General features: G+C 33.3%; 1 protein-coding gene across 1 annotated transcript in view; it reads right to left on the reverse strand.

The window, feature by feature from the left end:
- Nucleotides 1-19,330, reverse strand: part of LOC132741729 (ATP-dependent zinc metalloprotease YME1 homolog) — a 28,554-nt gene continuing 9,224 nt past the window's right edge. The window contains exons 4-20 of the mRNA XM_060729984.1: nucleotides 19,162-19,260; nucleotides 18,145-18,245; nucleotides 17,177-17,402; nucleotides 15,514-15,590; nucleotides 14,802-14,892; nucleotides 12,274-12,333; nucleotides 11,634-11,726; nucleotides 11,101-11,233; nucleotides 10,597-10,659; nucleotides 10,058-10,170; nucleotides 9,430-9,474; nucleotides 7,584-7,694; nucleotides 6,943-7,094; nucleotides 6,019-6,145; nucleotides 5,708-5,781; nucleotides 5,185-5,304; nucleotides 1-4,515 (exon numbers count right to left, since the gene is read on the reverse strand). Of these exons, the coding sequence (XP_060585967.1) occupies nucleotides 4,270-4,515; nucleotides 5,185-5,304; nucleotides 5,708-5,781; nucleotides 6,019-6,145; nucleotides 6,943-7,094; nucleotides 7,584-7,694; nucleotides 9,430-9,474; nucleotides 10,058-10,170; nucleotides 10,597-10,659; nucleotides 11,101-11,233; nucleotides 11,634-11,726; nucleotides 12,274-12,333; nucleotides 14,802-14,892; nucleotides 15,514-15,590; nucleotides 17,177-17,402; nucleotides 18,145-18,245; nucleotides 19,162-19,260 (1,931 nt within the window). The 3' untranslated portion in view covers nucleotides 1-4,269. The remainder of the gene's footprint in view (nucleotides 4,516-5,184; nucleotides 5,305-5,707; nucleotides 5,782-6,018; nucleotides 6,146-6,942; nucleotides 7,095-7,583; nucleotides 7,695-9,429; nucleotides 9,475-10,057; nucleotides 10,171-10,596; nucleotides 10,660-11,100; nucleotides 11,234-11,633; nucleotides 11,727-12,273; nucleotides 12,334-14,801; nucleotides 14,893-15,513; nucleotides 15,591-17,176; nucleotides 17,403-18,144; nucleotides 18,246-19,161; nucleotides 19,261-19,330) is intronic.

A 19,330-nucleotide genomic window follows, 5' to 3' on the forward strand; every position in this document is an offset into this window, starting at 1 on the left:
TACCATTTACATGTCTTTTATTAAAAACAAAGTGAAATGCTGTTGCATAAATGCAATCAAAATTAAAACATGACATACAATTAACAAACATAATGAATAGTTTTGTATACCTTAGGCTAGTATACATGTACCGGGCACAATTTGATCTAACGAAAACTACTCATCTGATACTATGCTATATCAAGTCATAGACCATACTGACCTACTGATAAAAGTTAACAAGACTTTCTACAAAGGTGAATAAATTTGGTGTCAAAAACAACTACAAGGTATTACTCTGCGATACAGACTCACAAGAAACTCCTCTGTCAAAGGCAATAGATTCAGTAGATCCGAATATGAAATAGAAAGTGCCCAGTACTGATTAATAAAATGGAGGTTTACACCCCAATCCGGACAAGATACACTCTGATATCAAAGTAGAACACCAAATTTACCCATTTTTTTCTATGTGTATAAGGTAAAGACAATGTCCTACTGTGTTCTTAACGCTCATCCTATCCACGTCTTTGTATTATCAATAAAAAAATACTGTTGCTTAAATTGACTGGTATTAAAGAGAAATGCCTGTTTATTTTTTCTTTCTTTTAATCATTCCATTATACTTCATTTGTTCATCTTCAGGAACTAAGTGAGCCGTTACATTCAAACAACTCATTATACTGAAATAAACAGTACATGATGGACTAGACTAAAGTTTGATACACAAGTCATCTTATAAAAACACCCTCGTCTCTCATAACTAATACCTTCTTATGATATATTGTTATATCATGTAAACAAGAGGGCCATGATGGCCCTGGGGTCGCTCACCTGTATATAGCCCCCCCATCCCCCCATGCCAATTTTTACCCAAGGGCTTTTATTTGTTTATTTGAACAGACTTGGTAGACACCCATAAGAAGATGTTTCATGCTAAACATCTAAGTTCTAGCTCATTGGGTTTTTTAAAAGAAGATTTTTTAAGTTTTTACTATACACATATAGTTAAAAACAATGACACCCCTGGGGCAGGGCCAGTTTTGACCCCAGGGCTTTCATTTGAACAAATTTTGTAGATATTTACTTAAAGATGTTTCATGCTTAATATCTAAACTCTAGCTATTTGGGTTTTTTCAAAGAAGATTTTTAAGTTTTTGCTATACACATATAAGGAAAATCAATGACCCCCTGGGGCGGGGCCAGTTTTGAACCCAGGGCTTTTATTTGAACAAACTTGGTAGACATTCCCTAGAAGATGTTTCATGCCAAATATCTAAGCTCTAGCTCTTACGGTTCTTTAAAAGAAGATTTTTTAAGTTTTTACTTTATGCATATAGGGAAAATCAATGACCCCCCGGGGCGGTGCCAATTTTGACCTCAGGGCTTTATTTGAACAAATTTGGTAGACACTCATTAAAAGATGTTTCATGCTAAATATCTTAGCTCTAGCTCTTTGGGTTCTTTAAAAGAAGATTTTTTACTATATGCATATAGGGAAAATCAATGACCCCCTGGGGCGGGGCCAATTTTGACCCCAGGGCTTTTATTTGAACAAACTTGTGTCCATGCACAAGAAGATGTTTCATGCCAAATATCTAAGCTCTAGCTCTTACGGTTCTTTAAAAGAAGATTTTTTAAGATTTTACTTTATGCATATAGGGAAAATCAATGACCCCCCCCCCCCCCGGGCGGGGCCAATTTTGACCCCAGGGCTTTTATTTGAACAAACTTGGTAGACACTCACTAGAAGATGTTTCATGCCAAATATCTTAGCTCTAGCTCTTTGGGTTCTTTAAAAGAAGATTTTTTAAGTTTTTACTATATGCATATAGGGAAATCAATGACCCCCTGGGCGGGGCCAATTTTGACCCCAGGGCTTTTATTTGAACAAACTTGGTAGACATGCACAAGAAGATGTTTCATGCCAAATATCTAAGCTCTAGCTCTTACAGTTCTTTAAAAGAAGATATTTTAAGTTTTTACTATATGCATATAGGAAAAATCAATGACCCCCCCCACCCCCGGGCTGGGCCAATTTTGACCCCAGGGCTTTTATTTGAACAAACTTGGTAGACACTCACTAGAAGATGTTTCATGCCAAATATCTTAGCTCTAGCTCTTTGGGTTCTTTAAAAAAAGATTTTTTTAAGTTTTTACTATATGCATATAGGGAAAATCTATGACCCCCTGGGGCGGGGCCAATTTTGGCCCCAGGGCTTTTATTTGAACAAACTTGGTAGACACTCACTAGAAGATGTTTCATGCCAAATATCTTAGCTCTAGCTCTTTGGGTTCTTTAAAAGAATATTTTTTAAGTTTTTACTATATGCATATAGGGAAAATCAATGACCCCCTGGGGCAGGGCCAATTTTGACCCCAGGGCTTTTATTTGAACAAACTTGGTAGACACTCATTAGAAGATGATTCATGCCAAATATCTAAGCTCTAGCTCTTAGGGTTGTTTAAAAGAAGATATTTTAAGATTTTTCTTTCGGTTGCCATGGCAACCAGAGTTCTGCATGGAATTATATTCTTTGAACAAGTTTTAAAGGTGACCACCAAAGGAACATTCCTGTGAAGTTTGGATGAAATTGGCTCAGTGGTTTATGAGGAGATGTCATTTAAAGCAAAAGTTTACGGACGGACGACGGACGGACGGACGCCGGATGAAAAGCGATCACAAAAGCTCACCCTGTCACTTTGTGACAGGTGAGCTAAAAACGTATTTAATCACCAGAGCCACAGCTTGGGTGATTAAATATTAAAGCATTTAAATGACAAAATATCATATAACAATAAACTACAAGAAGGCACTTACTTTGTATTTTAACAGCTCAACAAAATGAAATTGATAAAAACGTAACATGCCACATGCTATATTATGCCAGTAATAGAGGTCCCACACAAACATTATCATTTTACATGTACATATAGTATGTAGTACTAGCGGAAATGTAGACATACTAACACCATGTTACAATAAAACAGTTTGAGCCACGTCACGACAAAACCAACATAATAGGTTTGCAACCAGCATGGATCCAGACCAGCCTGAGCATCCGCGCAGTCTGATCAGGATCCATGCTGTTCGCTATCAGTTTCTCTACTTGTTATAGGGTTTGTAAGCAAACAGCATGAATCCATGCTGGTCGCAAACGCATAACAATGCTTTTGTCGTGACGCGGCTCATTTAAACAAACTATAAGAGAATACATAACCCTCTTAATTCCAATGAATATACCTAAAATTATACAAAATATCTAAAAATAATACATATCCATTAAAATATCTTCACAATTAGAACAAGCGTTATAATAATTCCATATAATAAAACAAAATTTAACACCTCATTGATTCAAAACAATATCATGTACTAGTGTAACAGATTTATCCAGTTCCTAATTTGAAGCAGTTCAGTAAACAGTATCTCAATCAGGCCGGTCTATCTAATTCTTACCAGCTTAATGGATAACTAACCAGTTACTAATAGAAAAATTCCACTGCAGGTGACAAGACTACTAATCGCACATGATTTCTGAGAACATGTTGGTTAGTCTGGCTCCATCTTAATGTCACAGATCTACAAACATAGCTACTTGCATTTAAGGATATCCATGATTAATGCAACACTTAATTTATGTACCTGTGAATTTCTTAGGTAAAACTAATCAAAATTCAATTAAAACGATTAAACTAGATCTAATACAGATATATTATTTCTAGTTAACTTATCAAACAGTTTTATTGATATCACATTATCTTTTGTTGATATGGCTTCTGGCCTGCAAAGAAAAAATCACAAACGAAATAGTAGGCCAGCATAATCATCACTTCTATTACAGGACATCTAATCTGTATGTTTCAAACATTTCATGTTCAGATGTATAGTCATTTTAAACAGGTGTGCTTGACACAAAACGTAACAAAGGTCCGAGACGCTTATCTTGCATAATGTTTACAATGTAACAGAAACTATATCTATTATATATGACTGACAAGAAAACACCTTATGGCAAGTCATGTTGTTTCATTCTATAACATAAACCACTGTCATTATGGCTTGTTTAAAATTATAACAATCATCTTTTCCTTGGTTTACATAAAGAAAACATTTTTACTTCCATTTCCCCAAACATGATGGAAGTGTCGGAATGAAAATGTATTGTTTATACACATACTCAGTTCCATTTATTTCGGAAACATTAACACTAAAGCCTTCCATTGTAAATTTCTTTGGAAGAACATTTGTATGTTCTCTTTTTTATATATATCAAATTTATAATGTATCTATAACTTGTTTTTATCGCCACCTCTGATGTCCGGTACACCTTTTGTATCATCATTCCTTAGCTTTGGAATCACAGTTTTAGGGTCAAACATTTTGCCGGTTGACATCCGTTTTAATGGTCGACCTTCAATCACATCCTTTATTTCCTTACTGTCTAATGTCTCATATTTCATTAATGCCTCAGCAAGTAATTGATGTTCTTTTTTATGTGATGTCAGTAGGTCCTTAGCTCGCTTATAGGACTCCTATTTATAATAAAATATATAATCAATAGATATATCAGACATATATACATGTATACCTAACAATCTGCCCTATTTGATTTACCCTTACAATATATAACAATTCAAATTATTTAATAATTTTCCATCAACTCGCCACAAAGCCTCCTCACTGAACCATCGCCATTCAGTAACAAGCTAGCTTAAGACACTTTACTGTTTCAAGAGCTAGATATCTTCTCCATACTACCATCAACCTTCCAGTAGGCTGGCTACATAGCTTTCTCACATACAGATAATTAATGTCAAAATATAACAAGCAGAGGATAAGAACCAGTGTTTATCTGTTTATTTGGATATTAATTGGTTTGCAATATGGGGACTTTCTAACTTTACTGGTGGTTGTTGCAGATGAAGAACTCAGGTGCCCTTTTATACATTGTTTCTGGCCAAACAGGCACGAGAGTAGAACCACCGACGTTCCATAAGCTAGCTGGATAGCTTCCTCACATTAAAGAATTCAAAGTCCCTGTCAAGATTCGAACCCACAGCGGTGCAGGCAAGTGGTTTGAAGTCAACAACATTCAGAAACCACTGATTTATGGTCAGTGTTGACAATAAGGCTTATTAGGCCATACGGAACAATTTGGATTAAACATTTAGGTATCAAACTATGTTACATGGCATACTTACAGTTAATATTTTATCTATTTCAGAATCTATAACTTGCTGCATACTAGGACTGATGTCATTCACTTGTATAAATGAATTTCCCCCATCCATTAAAGCATCAGAATGTACTCTCGGACCAACCTGTAAATATACAAAAACATATACCGTAAAAGTGGATTTTGCATCACAAAAATTTTGCTTATGTCAAAAAGTGGACTGTTTGCACACGGAAATATTTGCGAAAATATGATTTATTGAAATTAATACTGTTTTGTGATATCTTTATTTAAGCAGGTACATGTTAAGAATATGTCGTTATTGTAATAGTTCTATTCAGTAATTTAACACCTTTATTATTTATGAATTGTTTGACATATACATTGTTAGTTTGAATAAAAGACCTGATCACACCCTGTGTGGGTCATGACAATACCTTAGCCTTTTTCTTTCTTTGAAAAATGGAGCTTAAAAAATATTCAAATTCAATCATTTCTTTATATGTAAATCAATATGTAAATCCTGAATTAATGCAATAAATATTTACCTTATCTGACATGCCATATTTTTTCACCATTGCTGTAGCTATTTGGGTGGCACCTTGAAAATCTGATGATGCACCTATAATAAAATTTCAGGAAAATAAGATAACCAGAACTTTAGCTTATTTTAATTGCATCTCTTCAATCATAAATAACAAGTTCTAATCTTAAAATAATATTAAATTTACAGATTATTGGAAAAAGCTGAGAAAGGCCTAGGTGTGCTATGACTAGGTATAGTAAAAGCTTTTTGTTTATCATCTGTTATAGTAAGTTTTAATAAAATTTCTGTATGTATACAGAAAAAAAAATTTACCATCTGTAACTTGTTCCGAACCATGCACCAATTCTTCACCTACCCGGCCACCCATAGCAACATCTATTCTAGCCAACATCTGAGCCTTTGTTGACCCGTACATCTCCTTCTCTTCAGTAAATGCAGTCTGAAAATACGACAGAAAAATTACCACATCTCACACATGTCTACATTAACAGTTTAAGACCAGGGACTGTAGTACACTTATATGGATATAATATAGTAATTACCAATTTCTCTGCATGTGACTGACTGGGTGATGGTGGTTACTTCATGAATATTCATATATATGTGGCTATCCATATGTTTACAGACTTGTTTCACATTCACTTCTATATTTGTATAGTTTTTATACTGATTTCAGCACTCATTTGGTAAAATACTGGCTGTCAGTAAAGCTTTCCAAGATAACTAACAAGCAATTACAAAAGAGTCCTACTAATCACATATGATTTATGAATCAGTGGTAAGAGACAAGTTTCATTAGACTCAATGTCCAGGATCAAATGTCACAGAGAAATTTGTCTTTGCCTAAGAATCAAACTGGGAACTCCTGGATTTTCATATTAAATGTTTTAGTAACAGAACAGCAGCATAAAGACAGTTGTTTCACAAAGGACTATCCTCTAATACATGGTAATACACTGTACCATTTGGTTCAATGTGAATGGATAAAATAAAAGTTTGTTTTAACAGGTGCCGTCACGCAAAAGTGATGAATGCCCCTAAAAAGGTTTCTTAAGTATTGCAGAAAAGTATTATGAAAAGAAAAGAGAATAAAAGTAACAAATTGCTTAATATTGTTCTTGTGAAATGAACTGCTATTTATAGCAAACTTAACATCTTGATCTTGGAGGTAAGGACACATGGGTCTTGGACGGGGCATAAAGACACTTGCTAAATGTATCTATATTACAGACTTACATGTCCTAGTGATCTGCCACGTGGTAAAATTGTAACTTTATGTAGAGGACTAGCTTCTTTAGAAAAGTATGCTACAAGGGTATGTCCTGCCTCGTGGTACGCAGTGTTCCAGTTTGTCTGCTCATCTATTTTCTTATTCTTCCATGCTGGACCTAAAATTATCATTATAAAATTATAAAATGTACATCAACACACACTAAATATCCAAAAGGGTATAATGGTAACCCAATTAAATTCTGTTTGATGCAATTGTTTTTCAAATAAAATTCTAAGGAAATTATTGCATATCTAGATTGAAGTTATAAGTGTAAATAATACAGTTAACACGAATATATTTTTTTTTTAATAAATAAACCATTTGTTTTATTAAACGTTTGGGCTCAACATGAAATTTGTAACTGTTTGTGGAAAGGTTTTTCAAGTTTTTACTCGTTTACTGGATGTTGGCTGAGAAATATTAGTAGAATGTTTTGCTAATTATCAGTAATGACCAATTGCATGCAGTTTAAATTTCTGATTAACTACATATAATAATAAACAAAGATGGTGACACATTTTCACAAGGACACGGTCATAGTTGGCTAGGCAGATGCAATTTTAGTATGTTTAACATAAAGTGACATAAAATCTGATTCCCTTACCCATGATAACTTTATCTCTAGCATAATCAATGTCTTTCATTGTTACTATATTATGTCCCTCTAACACAGCTCTTAATGCAGCCTGGTTTACTATATTGTTGATATCAGCTCCTGAAAAAAATACATAAAACAACATTTTCAACTTAAATATTTCTAGTCCAGTAATTTCCTTATACATTGAAACATCTTAACATGATTAGAAAATAAAGTGGTTCATAGATGTTGACTGAACAAACAGTGGATAGGTCTACTATGTGCACATTTTCTATTTATAGTATTTCAAATATTGATATGATAAAAACAATAGAAATGTATCATGTGAGTATTCTTATAAAATATTGCTTGAAAAAAAAATGTTGATAAAGTTTTAAGTGATTTAGAATGACCATTTATCTGACGAATAATAATATTTTGTTAATTTTATCACCTGCTATATAAATGTATGTAATATTGGATTATGTATTTCTCACTAGCCAACAACTTCCTCGTATAGGTCTTGTGTGGTTTGATGTTATGTCTTATACTATGAATGAATTACTTATTGTCTACTATAGACCATTCCACTTTAAACTATCTTGATTGAAACATGTGTGACTGATTCAGCATACAGTGAACATACATGGTTAAGACTAAGACTTAGTACATGTAGTAAACTATCATGATTCAGGGCTCACACTGGCTCAAATAAAATAATAGCCAATAATTTCAACTTAAAAAAATAATAGCCAAAAGTTCAGCGGACTATTCACGAATTAGTGATTGAAAAATATCATCATCACCAATGTAATACAAATTTTCTGCCATAGTAGTAAAGATTTTTAAACAGAACATAGCTTATTTCACCTTTAAATAAATATCAAAATTATCGGTGTCGCGAAAATATGTGACAATCGGATTTTTCCTGTTTTCTGAAGAAATATTCACAATTTTGGTTGGTGTGCAAATAGTTGTTTGGAATTAAATACTTTTTAAATATTTTACCATTGTTTTCCACTGGCGTTTTAGTCAAGTAGCTTAAAACAAACAAAAAATCAAAATTTGCAATTACTGGAATTCACGGTAAATTTTGGGTAAGTCAATATCCAGTCAATATCCAGTTTATCAATTTTAAAACGATTTTTGTGGCTAATTGACGGATATTTGATGGACAATATCTTTAAAGTTCTTATACAATTATACATCTCGCATGTATTTTATCACCTCGGGCAATATAGTTAGCAGCACGTGACCGGTAAAAAGTTGACACTCAATTAAATGCACCCCGCTGGTGTTAATTGGGTCTACTGCATTCATTATCGATTTTTACACCTTATATAAACACTGTTGGAAGTAAAAAATAATCGCCAGATTTTGTAGCCAAAATGCAAAAATAATCGCCAATCTTATAAAATAATCGCAAATGGCGACTATGGCGACCGACAGCGTGAGCCCTGTGATTGATACATAGAGCATGACTAATGTTTCTGAGTAAAGAAGTAATGTTAATTTGTGCTTGTTCCTGTTTTGTAGTCCTATCAAGTTCTGTGCAAGTTTTTACAATTATATAAGACATAAACATATTAACAACAGTTATAAAGTATTCCAAGATCCTGTGTAGGTATCTATATATCTACCAGCAACTGACAACTTTACATATTTATCATTGAATATAGGTAGAAGAAACACACTGTTACACATAATAGCACATCAGTTCATATATGTAATCTTTTCCCTCATAAGCTTTATAGGATATAAGGAAGAATTACAAGAAATTTTAACTTTATCATTGATATTGAATTATCTACTGTTCAACTAATTCAAATTCATGCTCAATTTAATTGAGTAGATATTATTTATAACAACTCACCTGTCATTCCTCGAGTCATTAACCCAAGCTTCGGATAGTCTAAATCTGTAAATATTCAATAAGGTGTGTTATTAGACTACTAGCTTTAACAATCTTTTTTTACATGTTATCAAAATATCTATGAGAAGTAAATGTGTGTATTAAAGGCATATTTGGCCTATAAAGATATACTATGCTCAAATTTGATATTTGAAAATATTGAGAATTGTTACACAGTCTCTTTGTAAATATAAAATCAACATATTTCGACTTTACACAAATCAGCTGTGTTATGTTTTAAACTCTACACACTACACAAGGTCTACATACGAATATAATGTGTCATTAAAAAAAACTGGCAAATTTTTTAAGACAGGACCAACTTTACATGACCTGTAACAGAGAATACAGCATTGTAAATTCTTTTGTCCAAATAAGACATATTCTGAAGAGTTTAAGAGATTTTAATAAATATTTGCGATGAAAAAAATGGAAGATGAGCATAGTATATCTTTAAACAAAATATGCAATATGAAAATTTATATATGATAGTCCAAAACTTGCATTACAGAGTCAATTTTTAAATACATCAATGACACAGTGTTTCTTTTTCAAATTGTAAATCAAACAAGATATAAGTAAAGTTTACCTTTGCTGGCATGAACCTTTGACAAATACAATCTGAAAATATCTTCTCTCCCTTTAGCATCTGGGGGTAACACATTTACCTCCATGTCAAATCTGCCTGGTCTCAATAGAGCACTGAAATATCATATATCATAAATACATTCATGCCCAACTTTTCAACTGATTTAATATTATATTATTCTTAAATAATAATGTATATAAATCATAGAATATCATATATCATTAATACTTAAATCTACCAAAATAGAGAATAGTAAAGGCCGTGATCAAACAGCACATTTTTGAACTGGTACTGGTGGATGGAAAGTTTTCTTACCTGTTTGTTATCAAAATCCGTGAAAAACCCACTGTGGTGGGTTGGTATTTCGCAGAAAAGTGTTCACATCAAATATACTAAAATTCACGCAGTGTATATACAAAACACCCTTTAAATTATCATTAATAATTATTAAGATCTTCTCTAAACAACTTTCAATCCATTTTACATTTTTAGGTATATGTATTCATATGGTTGGAAGCTATATTTGAATTATAACCTACTGATCTAGATTGTCCCTTTTATTTGTGGCACCAATAACAATCACCCCCTGAGATCCTGTGAACCTGAAATAGTGGGGGTATAATATCAAATGTTATTAAGTCATACACCATACACATCTATACCAAGTTCAGGATCCACTCTAGATGTAATATAAACAATCATTCTACCAATTTCTGACAACCTTATATATATAAATTGTATGTTTAAGCACATATTCAGGATCACTCTGCATTCTATTACGTTAGTATAACTTTGTGTAATTATTTTAACTTTCATGACAAACTATTTCACATTCAACCCTGCTTCTTTGGATAATAATCATCTTACAATACAGGCTCTCAATCCATAATCAATATAAATTTTCTTGAGAAGAAAAATCAAATTTAATTCTGAGGTTCAATATGCATTTAATTAAATTTAAGTTCAGATTACCAACTGTAAAAAAACAACAACAATGTCATTGAAACATTAGTCTATTAAAATGGAAAGTATATAATACTTACCCATCCATTTCAGAGAGTAACTGATTGACAGTTTGATTAGCGTAAGGATGTATTTGTGAACTTGTTCTTTTTGCTCCTACACTGTCTATCTCATCTATAAATATCACACTTGGTGCCCTCAACTTTGCTGCAGCTGTATGTTAAGAAAATAAAATTTATTATTAGATTACCAAATTATATACACACACATTATAATTTTATGCAAAGAAATTGAAAACTAAAGTTACAGATACAGGGAATACCATGCATTGTTTAGATGTTTGATAAAGCTGAGGGTGACTGATAAAGCTAAATTTATCAGACATGCAACTTTACAAACAGAAATGATAAAACCGTTTTTGAAATTGGTGCATGAATGATAAAATTGTTTGATAACATATGTAAAAGAAATTGACATTTCGCCTAAATCATCTGTCTCCCTGGTTTTTCTTCATAGTCAATAATATCTGACCCCCCCCCCCTACACACATATAAATGTTCAAGGGAGGTACATGTATTGTAGAAATTGTAAACTAAAAATTTAGTTAACTTACCAAATAACTGTCTGACTTTTCTTGATCCACTCCCAACAAACATCTCATCAAACTCCGAGCCTGATGCGTGGAAATAATGGACACCTGCTTCACCTAGTTGTAAAATAATAGAAATTATTCTTTATGTTAAACCTAAATGAAATAAATGCTGGTATATTGTGTTGTGATTTTTCTATAATTAAAACAAAACTGAATACCACCACAACAGGAGACTTGTACTATTCTTTACCGGTTTTCTTTTTTTAAGAAGGGGGGTGGGGAGTGTTATGTGGTAGTATTATGTGACACTGACACTATCAAGGTTATATTATGATGACTTTCTAACTATAATAGTATAAGAAAATTTCCAGTACAATTGGATGGATTAATTCAACATCTGCAGGTACACAAGTAACACCATACACTTTCTGTAAGCTAGAAAAACAGCTACATCATATTAATCAAAGAATATTTAGTTCCTGGCTGGATAAAAACTCATCTCTAGACCAAGACTCAGTCTCAATCATTAATAGGCCACTTCTATGGTACAATCCAGAATTTGGCTGTGTCACATATTTTTAATACTTCATTTTTATTAATATAATAAATTTCACATTTACACATTTATCAATTCTTAACTATTAGTTAAACTCAACTATACCTGCAACAGCCTTTGCCAGAAGAGTTTTTCCCACACCTGGTGAACCTACCAATAGTACACCTGTAAAATATTTAAGATACAGGGTTCGAATTTAGCAATATTTACTACTAGCTAAAATTAGCTTGTGCATTTTATGCTTACTAGCTAAAATGAAAAGTGACTAGCTGAAATTGAGAAGGCAAATTTATTAAAATATGATGTAAAAATCATATCAAGTTCTCGGGCCATATGGAGTTGTAGTTGGCCTCTTCTTTCTCTGACCATTGCATTGGATAAGGTGGTTGTTATAAATGACAACAGTCATAAGCTTTTGAAAAAAACTGACTTCATTATGAGAGAATAATGCCATGGATCATGTAATGTTGAAATAGAATGTCTTTGCTGGTGATAGCCTTCTTAAATAAATATGGTCTTACCCCTCTACTGCTCTAGCCTATGCAGTTTCTACAACCTAACAAAACAAGAGCTGTCCGTAAGACAGCGCGCTCGACTTTTTTATTGCTTGCCAATAAAAAAAGTTTTTGCAGTAAAAGGCAATACAAGAATCTCTGTATTTTTAAAGTGAACAATGGCCATGAGCATTAAGATATTTAGTGAAGAATTATTTTACTGAATTGTGTGATACCCTTGAACACTGCAGGTTCAGTGGATAGGAATGAATTTTTTTTAGATTTTTTAAGTTTTTTAGTGCTTGCCTATAATACAAAACATTGACAGTTAAGGGCCATAATTCAAATAAAATCTTTGACAGAATTACCTTCTCCTGGACATGTTTGGGAATCATGATTGTAAACAAGTATTCCAACTTTCAAATTAATATCTCAAACAGTTCAGTCAAAAAGTGGACTGGTACTAAAAACTTAACCAAGATTCTAAGTCGATAAAAGGCCTTAATTTTTAAAACAAATCCTTGACAGAGTTACCTTCTCTTGCGTACAGATGGGGGTAATGATGTGAAATAGCATTAAAAGTTTCAAAGCAATATCTCAAAGGGTTAAGGCAATAAGTGGATTTTACCCATATTCAATGTATTTTCTAAGTCAAAAAGGGGCATAATTCTGTCAAAAACCTTGACAGAGTTATGTCCTCTTGTCTGTTGATGAAGGTCGTGATGGTAAACAAGTATGGTCAGTTTCAAAGCAATACCTCCAATGGTTTTGAAATAAAGTGAGGTGGTACAAAAAACTTAACCAAGCTCAATACACTTTCTAAGTCAAAAAAGGGCCATAATTCTGTCAAAAACCTTGACAGAGTTATGTACTCTTGTCTGTAGATGGAGGTTATGATGGTGAACAAGTATGGTAAGTTTCAAAGCCATACTTGTAATACTTCTGAAATAAAGTGGGGTGGTACGAAAAACTTAACCAAGGTGTGACGCCAACGCCGACGCCGGGGCGAGTAGGATAGCTCCCCTTTTCATAGAAAAGTCGAGCTAAAAATGGCGATACCCCTCCCTAGCCTAGGCAGTTTTTATTGCACCCACTCCCAAGACCATATAAAAGATTGGACATTACAAGACGAACATAATAGACAGAAAGGGGCAAGACCATATTTTCTTTCCATTCTGGTTAATAAATAGACAGAAAATCTAATTAAATATAAATTCCTTAGTCTAGATACTCTGTCTGCAGGTGCAAACATTTTACATGTTTTGCAGGCCATTTGATTCACTGTTGATGAATCACCCATAACAATATCCAGGTGAACATCAAGTTCTTACAGTTTTCAAGCTTGCAGTTACTGCCTTCTCAGACGTTTCCTCGATATTTGATATGCAATAGAATCTCCATCAGATTTGTCCGCCGGCCGTTTCGTCATTAGAAAATTCGTTACTGAGTATAGACTTTGAGACATTTGACCTTGTTTATTTCACGTGATAAAGTCAAGCATAACGGACCGCCTATAAGACTGAAATACTGTTCGGAAAAGGCGTAAAATGAAACAAACAAACAAACAAGCATAACGGGAATCGGATTTTCCAGTACATATCTATTTATAAAGACCAATCAGAGACGGTTACAAAATTATCTACGAATCGTAGTGGCGGGTACCGATTGACGTCATTTTTTTCACGCACATGCCCAAAGAATGGGTAACCCCCTAAAAATCGGATTTCCGCAATTGTATTTATAGCGAAAATGCGCAAGACTGTCTTTATTTTGCGGTGTTTTAAGTTTTGTTTCAAATTTTACACAGACATTTTATTGAAAAGAAAACTTTTATATATTTGGGTCCTTTTTTATTCACTCGCTAATAAATGCGAGTGTCTTTTATTGTTACTCACTATTCAGAATTTCTACAAGCTATTAGCGTGTTTGCGTGCCTAAATTCGAACCCTGAGATACATGTATAAAGTATATTGTAACATACAGCAAGAAAATGGCATACCTTAATTGAATTATACTGATTTTTTCGGTACAGAACATTGACAGAAGCATTTAAATTAAATTTAATTCTTAAGTGAAAACATGAAATATATCATTAGGCAATTAATTGCATTATTATTTATAAAGGATTTATATACATACCTTTTGGTAGTTTAGCCCCAATGGCATTGAATTTTTCTCCATTTTTTAAGAATTCTACAATATCAGCCAATTCTTCTTTTGCCTCATCACACTGTCGTGGAAAGATAAGAAAATAAAATAATTTTGTTTAAGTTAACAAAGGGCCATAAATCAGACAAAACCTATGCCAGAGTTACAGGTCTTGGAAAGTGACCTCTAATTATGATCCCTGACATGTATATGTAATAAGTTCTAAGAGAATATATTCAGTAGTTTTTGCAGATGGATATTGCATTATGATAAGATTTTAAACACGTTAAGTTACAAGGAAATATCTTTAGCAGCTGATGAAATATAAGTTGCACCAGATGAGTATTATGTCAGCTTAGTGTAATAACTGGTTAACTTCTAGTTAAGTTAGATGGACTTAACCTCTTACTACACTAAGGGGACGATAAGTTGCCCAGGTGAGCAGGACGGTCTCACTAGTCTTATAATTGGCAATTATCTTAACAGCACAACTGCAGAAACTGTTCAAACATCAATCAAGAAATCACCTATATATTTAAAACAAGGTCTTGTTAAATCAGTTGTGATTAATTAGTGAACAAAATAGGCCAACTGAATGTCTTTGATGATTTTTTTATTTTATTTTATATATTTTTTTTTTGGAGGGGGGAGGCCTAAACCAAAGGTCAACAAAGTACTTCAACTATGAAAATAGTTTACTTACACCTTTCACATCAGAAAACTTCACTTTTACTTCTTCTGGATTCACCTCAAATCTTCCAGGAGTTACCATTGGGAATCCTGCATTCAAAAAATATATGTGTAAATAAAAACATTAAAACAGAAGGAATTAATTGATCCCATCTCTAACCTTCTACTTGAATATCAATAGATTTAACCATACACAATGACATGTTGCCATGATTATGTGTACTTTAGTGGTGAAATGTTTATTGTATGTGCACTAATCTGATATTTTGAATAAGACAGGTTCATATCATATAGGGATGTATCCAGTACACAGAAACCTATACAGTACATACACATAATACTGCATATGTTTAACTTCAAACAAACAAGACAGCAGGGCCTCACACAATTCTTCTTCTATAATAGTTTTTGAAAAAAAAAATTTAATCTTTGAAAAAATTCTTTTTTGTGTGCGCATATATAAGATACTTATTACCTCTTATTTGCAAGTATATATACTCAGTAACATAATGGTTTTAATGAGTTCTTTTTAAAAAATATGTTTCAGACCCAGCACAGTGACACTCAACAGCCTGGGATTCAGGCATTGATATTTTTTGTCTATTCATAACATACGCACTATTTCATACTCGATCGTGTTTTGATACCATCAACAACTGGTGGAAACCTGCGGGATTTCCCATGTAATTATTGACTAATGATAATCGGAAATGGTGTTTTGAAACAAGGTTCCGTGACTGTTCTTTGAGTTTCGGGTCACATTGTGGAAACTCTGTTTCATTTCGTAGTAATTCTGTTTTTATTTTTAGAAACTATTTTGAAGTTGAATGAGTTATTGTTCATTACATTACACCTGTAATTTTCAGGTGAATACTAGGTGACCCTTTGATTGAAAATTGTATTTCCCAAAGCTGTTGATTTGCCGAACAGAAGCACAAAAAGAAATCAACAGACTGGCCCCCAGGCAAAGTGACACTCTGTATAGCAATAATCTCTTTACAACAACAGTATCGCTTCTTCCAAAAGGTAAGCTTTGCAAATATGTCAAATTTATCTTTTTGGATTGGGTTTTCATGACACACCAACACAATATAGGTCATATGGCGACTTTTAAGCTTTACTGTTGGAAGAAAAACCTCAGGTGCACCTAAGTAGAACCACTGACATATTGTAAGGTAGCTGGATAGCTTCATCACATGACAGAATCCAAAGATCTTGGCAAGAATCAAACCTACAGCCGTAACGGGAAACCTTGACCTTTCGGCCACAGGTGCCCCTGCAAATATATTATACCTCCTCTAGTACCTCTGTACAGCACCCTCTCTCAACAACAACAAGAGCTGTCAGTAGGACACCACGCTTGACTATTGTTAGTGCTTGATAGTACACGAGCCTTGATAATGTAAATTTTTTTCACATAATTCTGTCGAAATACTCAAGTTACCTCCTCCTGTCTACAAGTTCATGTCAACATGGTGAACAAGTGTGCAATGTTTCAAAGCCATATGTCAATGGACTTTGAAAATATTTGAGGTGTTACATTAGCATAAGTGGTTACGTCGACATCAACACTCTGGTGACTAGGACAGCTCTACTTATTCTTATTGCATAGTCAAGGTAAAACAAAGGGTGTTTCTCTGCAAATTCTATACTATATTAAGGAAAGTGAAACCTACCACCATTACCAGGTCCTACAGTCATATCTGACAACTGCCTGTACAAGAAATATGCCAGAAGAGCATACAAGAAGTATTTCAGAAATAACGAGCTTTTTTCCTTTGTGCTTTTGTTCTTTAACGCAGAACCTTTGTCCGCATTGCTTATTAAGCCTGCTATGTAAGCCATGTTTATTTTATCCTTCACTTCCTTAGACGCACCTTCATGTAAGTTGTTGACAAAGTCCTGAATAATACAACAACAACAACAAGTCAATTATGTTTTAAACAGTAACATAAAAATATGTTCTTAAAAGACTTATTATGCTTCAGAAATCATTAATTTTCAAAATTCTTTACAAAGGTGAAACATATGTTAAATAATGCTTTTAAACGAAAAAAGAGCATGTTGGATCTTTAACAACTGAAGAAAGTAGCACTGAATGTGCAGTAATCTGTTATAAAGGAAGCAAAATGTAAACAAACTAGTATTTTGATTTCTATACAAAATACTGAATCACTATTATCATACCAATTGCCAAAGAGCAAAAAAAGTAAAAGACATTTATAAGGCCAATGAATTACCTTTTGGAAACTGAAATATGAAGTTTTAAAACAAGATCATCAAAAGGTGAGTAAGATGTCCCACTATCCATAAATTGTAGGGTAAAAATGAGTGACAATTACCCCCTCATCCCTTCACAGGAGTTGATATCATCATATTTATAAAAAATTTTGAAAGTGAGCATTTGAACTTCATTTGAAAAAAAAAATCCTTTAGGAAAAACTTTTTTAAAGCAGACACAAAACTGCCTGATATTTGGACTTTGATCTGCAAACATTATATACAATATTCAATCCTATAAACCTTATACAGTTTCTATTTTGTTGTCTAGTAATTCAAAGGTTTTTACTATGTACAAATGATAAAAGTATACTTCATGTAATCTCAGGTTCCAAGTTTTCAGAATAAAACACTTTGTACTTACATCCCCAATTTTTGGTTTTTTATCCAATTCAAAGCTGGCAGTACCAAGCCCTGTTTTTCTTGTCTCTTTACGATACATACGTCTTTGTTCTACTGTATGTGCTGCAAAAACAATATGAGCCGCGTCATGACAAAACCAACATAATGCGTTTGCGACCAGCATGGATTCAGACCAGCCTGCGCATCCATGCAGTCTGATCAGGATCCATGCTGTTCGCTTCCCAACCCTGTTACAAGTAGAGAAACTGATAGCGAACAGCATGGATCCTGATCAGACTGCGTGGATGCTCATATCATACAATGTCAACTGTTTACTGAGATTCAAATGATAAACTTCATGATAAAATTTGCCAAACCAAAACACCCCAAACAAGTGAGGATAGCTAAAAATCTTTTTTTTAAATATCTGGTTTTGATAAAATATCAGTACAAATAAGCATGTGTGGGTAACTATGGAATCAGTACCACCTTTTTATGATTGCTGTTTTAATTGGCATGGTCGTGATTTCAAAAGAAAATTTCTAGCATTGAAACTGTTGATAAACATTATTAACTTATGACCTCGACACAGGAAAATTGTATCCTGATTCACTGTACATGTATATACAATTAAGATGACAAATTTCTATCAAAACATACATGTTTTGACAGGGCTTTTTTTCCTTCTATAGCAGGAGCCATTATAGGGCTGCTTCCCCAAAGAAAAATTCTTTAAAATCATGGTTTTCCCCAAAAATTTGATTTACGTCAAGTTTTTTCTTCGCCTTTTGCAAAAATACCATGTATTTTTTCCTCAAAATTAAGGGCAGGGCTGCTTCCCCAACCTGTGAAAAAAGCCCTGGTTGATTCGAAAAAAATATATGTATATCTACCATGTATACAAAAAACATGTGTCCACTTTATGGCTCTATAATAAATTTAACAAATACCATTTGATTTACTTAAAACTAATAGATTTATTCATAAATTTATAGATCTGTTATATTTTTTACTATGAACAGTTTCTTTAAAATCTTACCTAGTGAGAGGTTTTGACTCAATAACCTAACAACATCTGGTCTAAGAATTGAACAAAATCCAGCCGATGTTGGGATACTTAACAAGTGTTCATGAAACCCTGTTAAAAGACGAATCAGAAAACAAATTAAACATTGTTTCTTTTATTACATCAGCACACCTCCAGATGT

This window comes from Ruditapes philippinarum, unplaced genomic scaffold, assembly GCF_026571515.1.
Source record: "Ruditapes philippinarum isolate M1 unplaced genomic scaffold, ASM2657151v2 ctg4330_1_1_1_1, whole genome shotgun sequence".
In the NCBI taxonomy this organism is placed as follows: domain Eukaryota; kingdom Metazoa; phylum Mollusca; class Bivalvia; order Venerida; family Veneridae; genus Ruditapes; species Ruditapes philippinarum.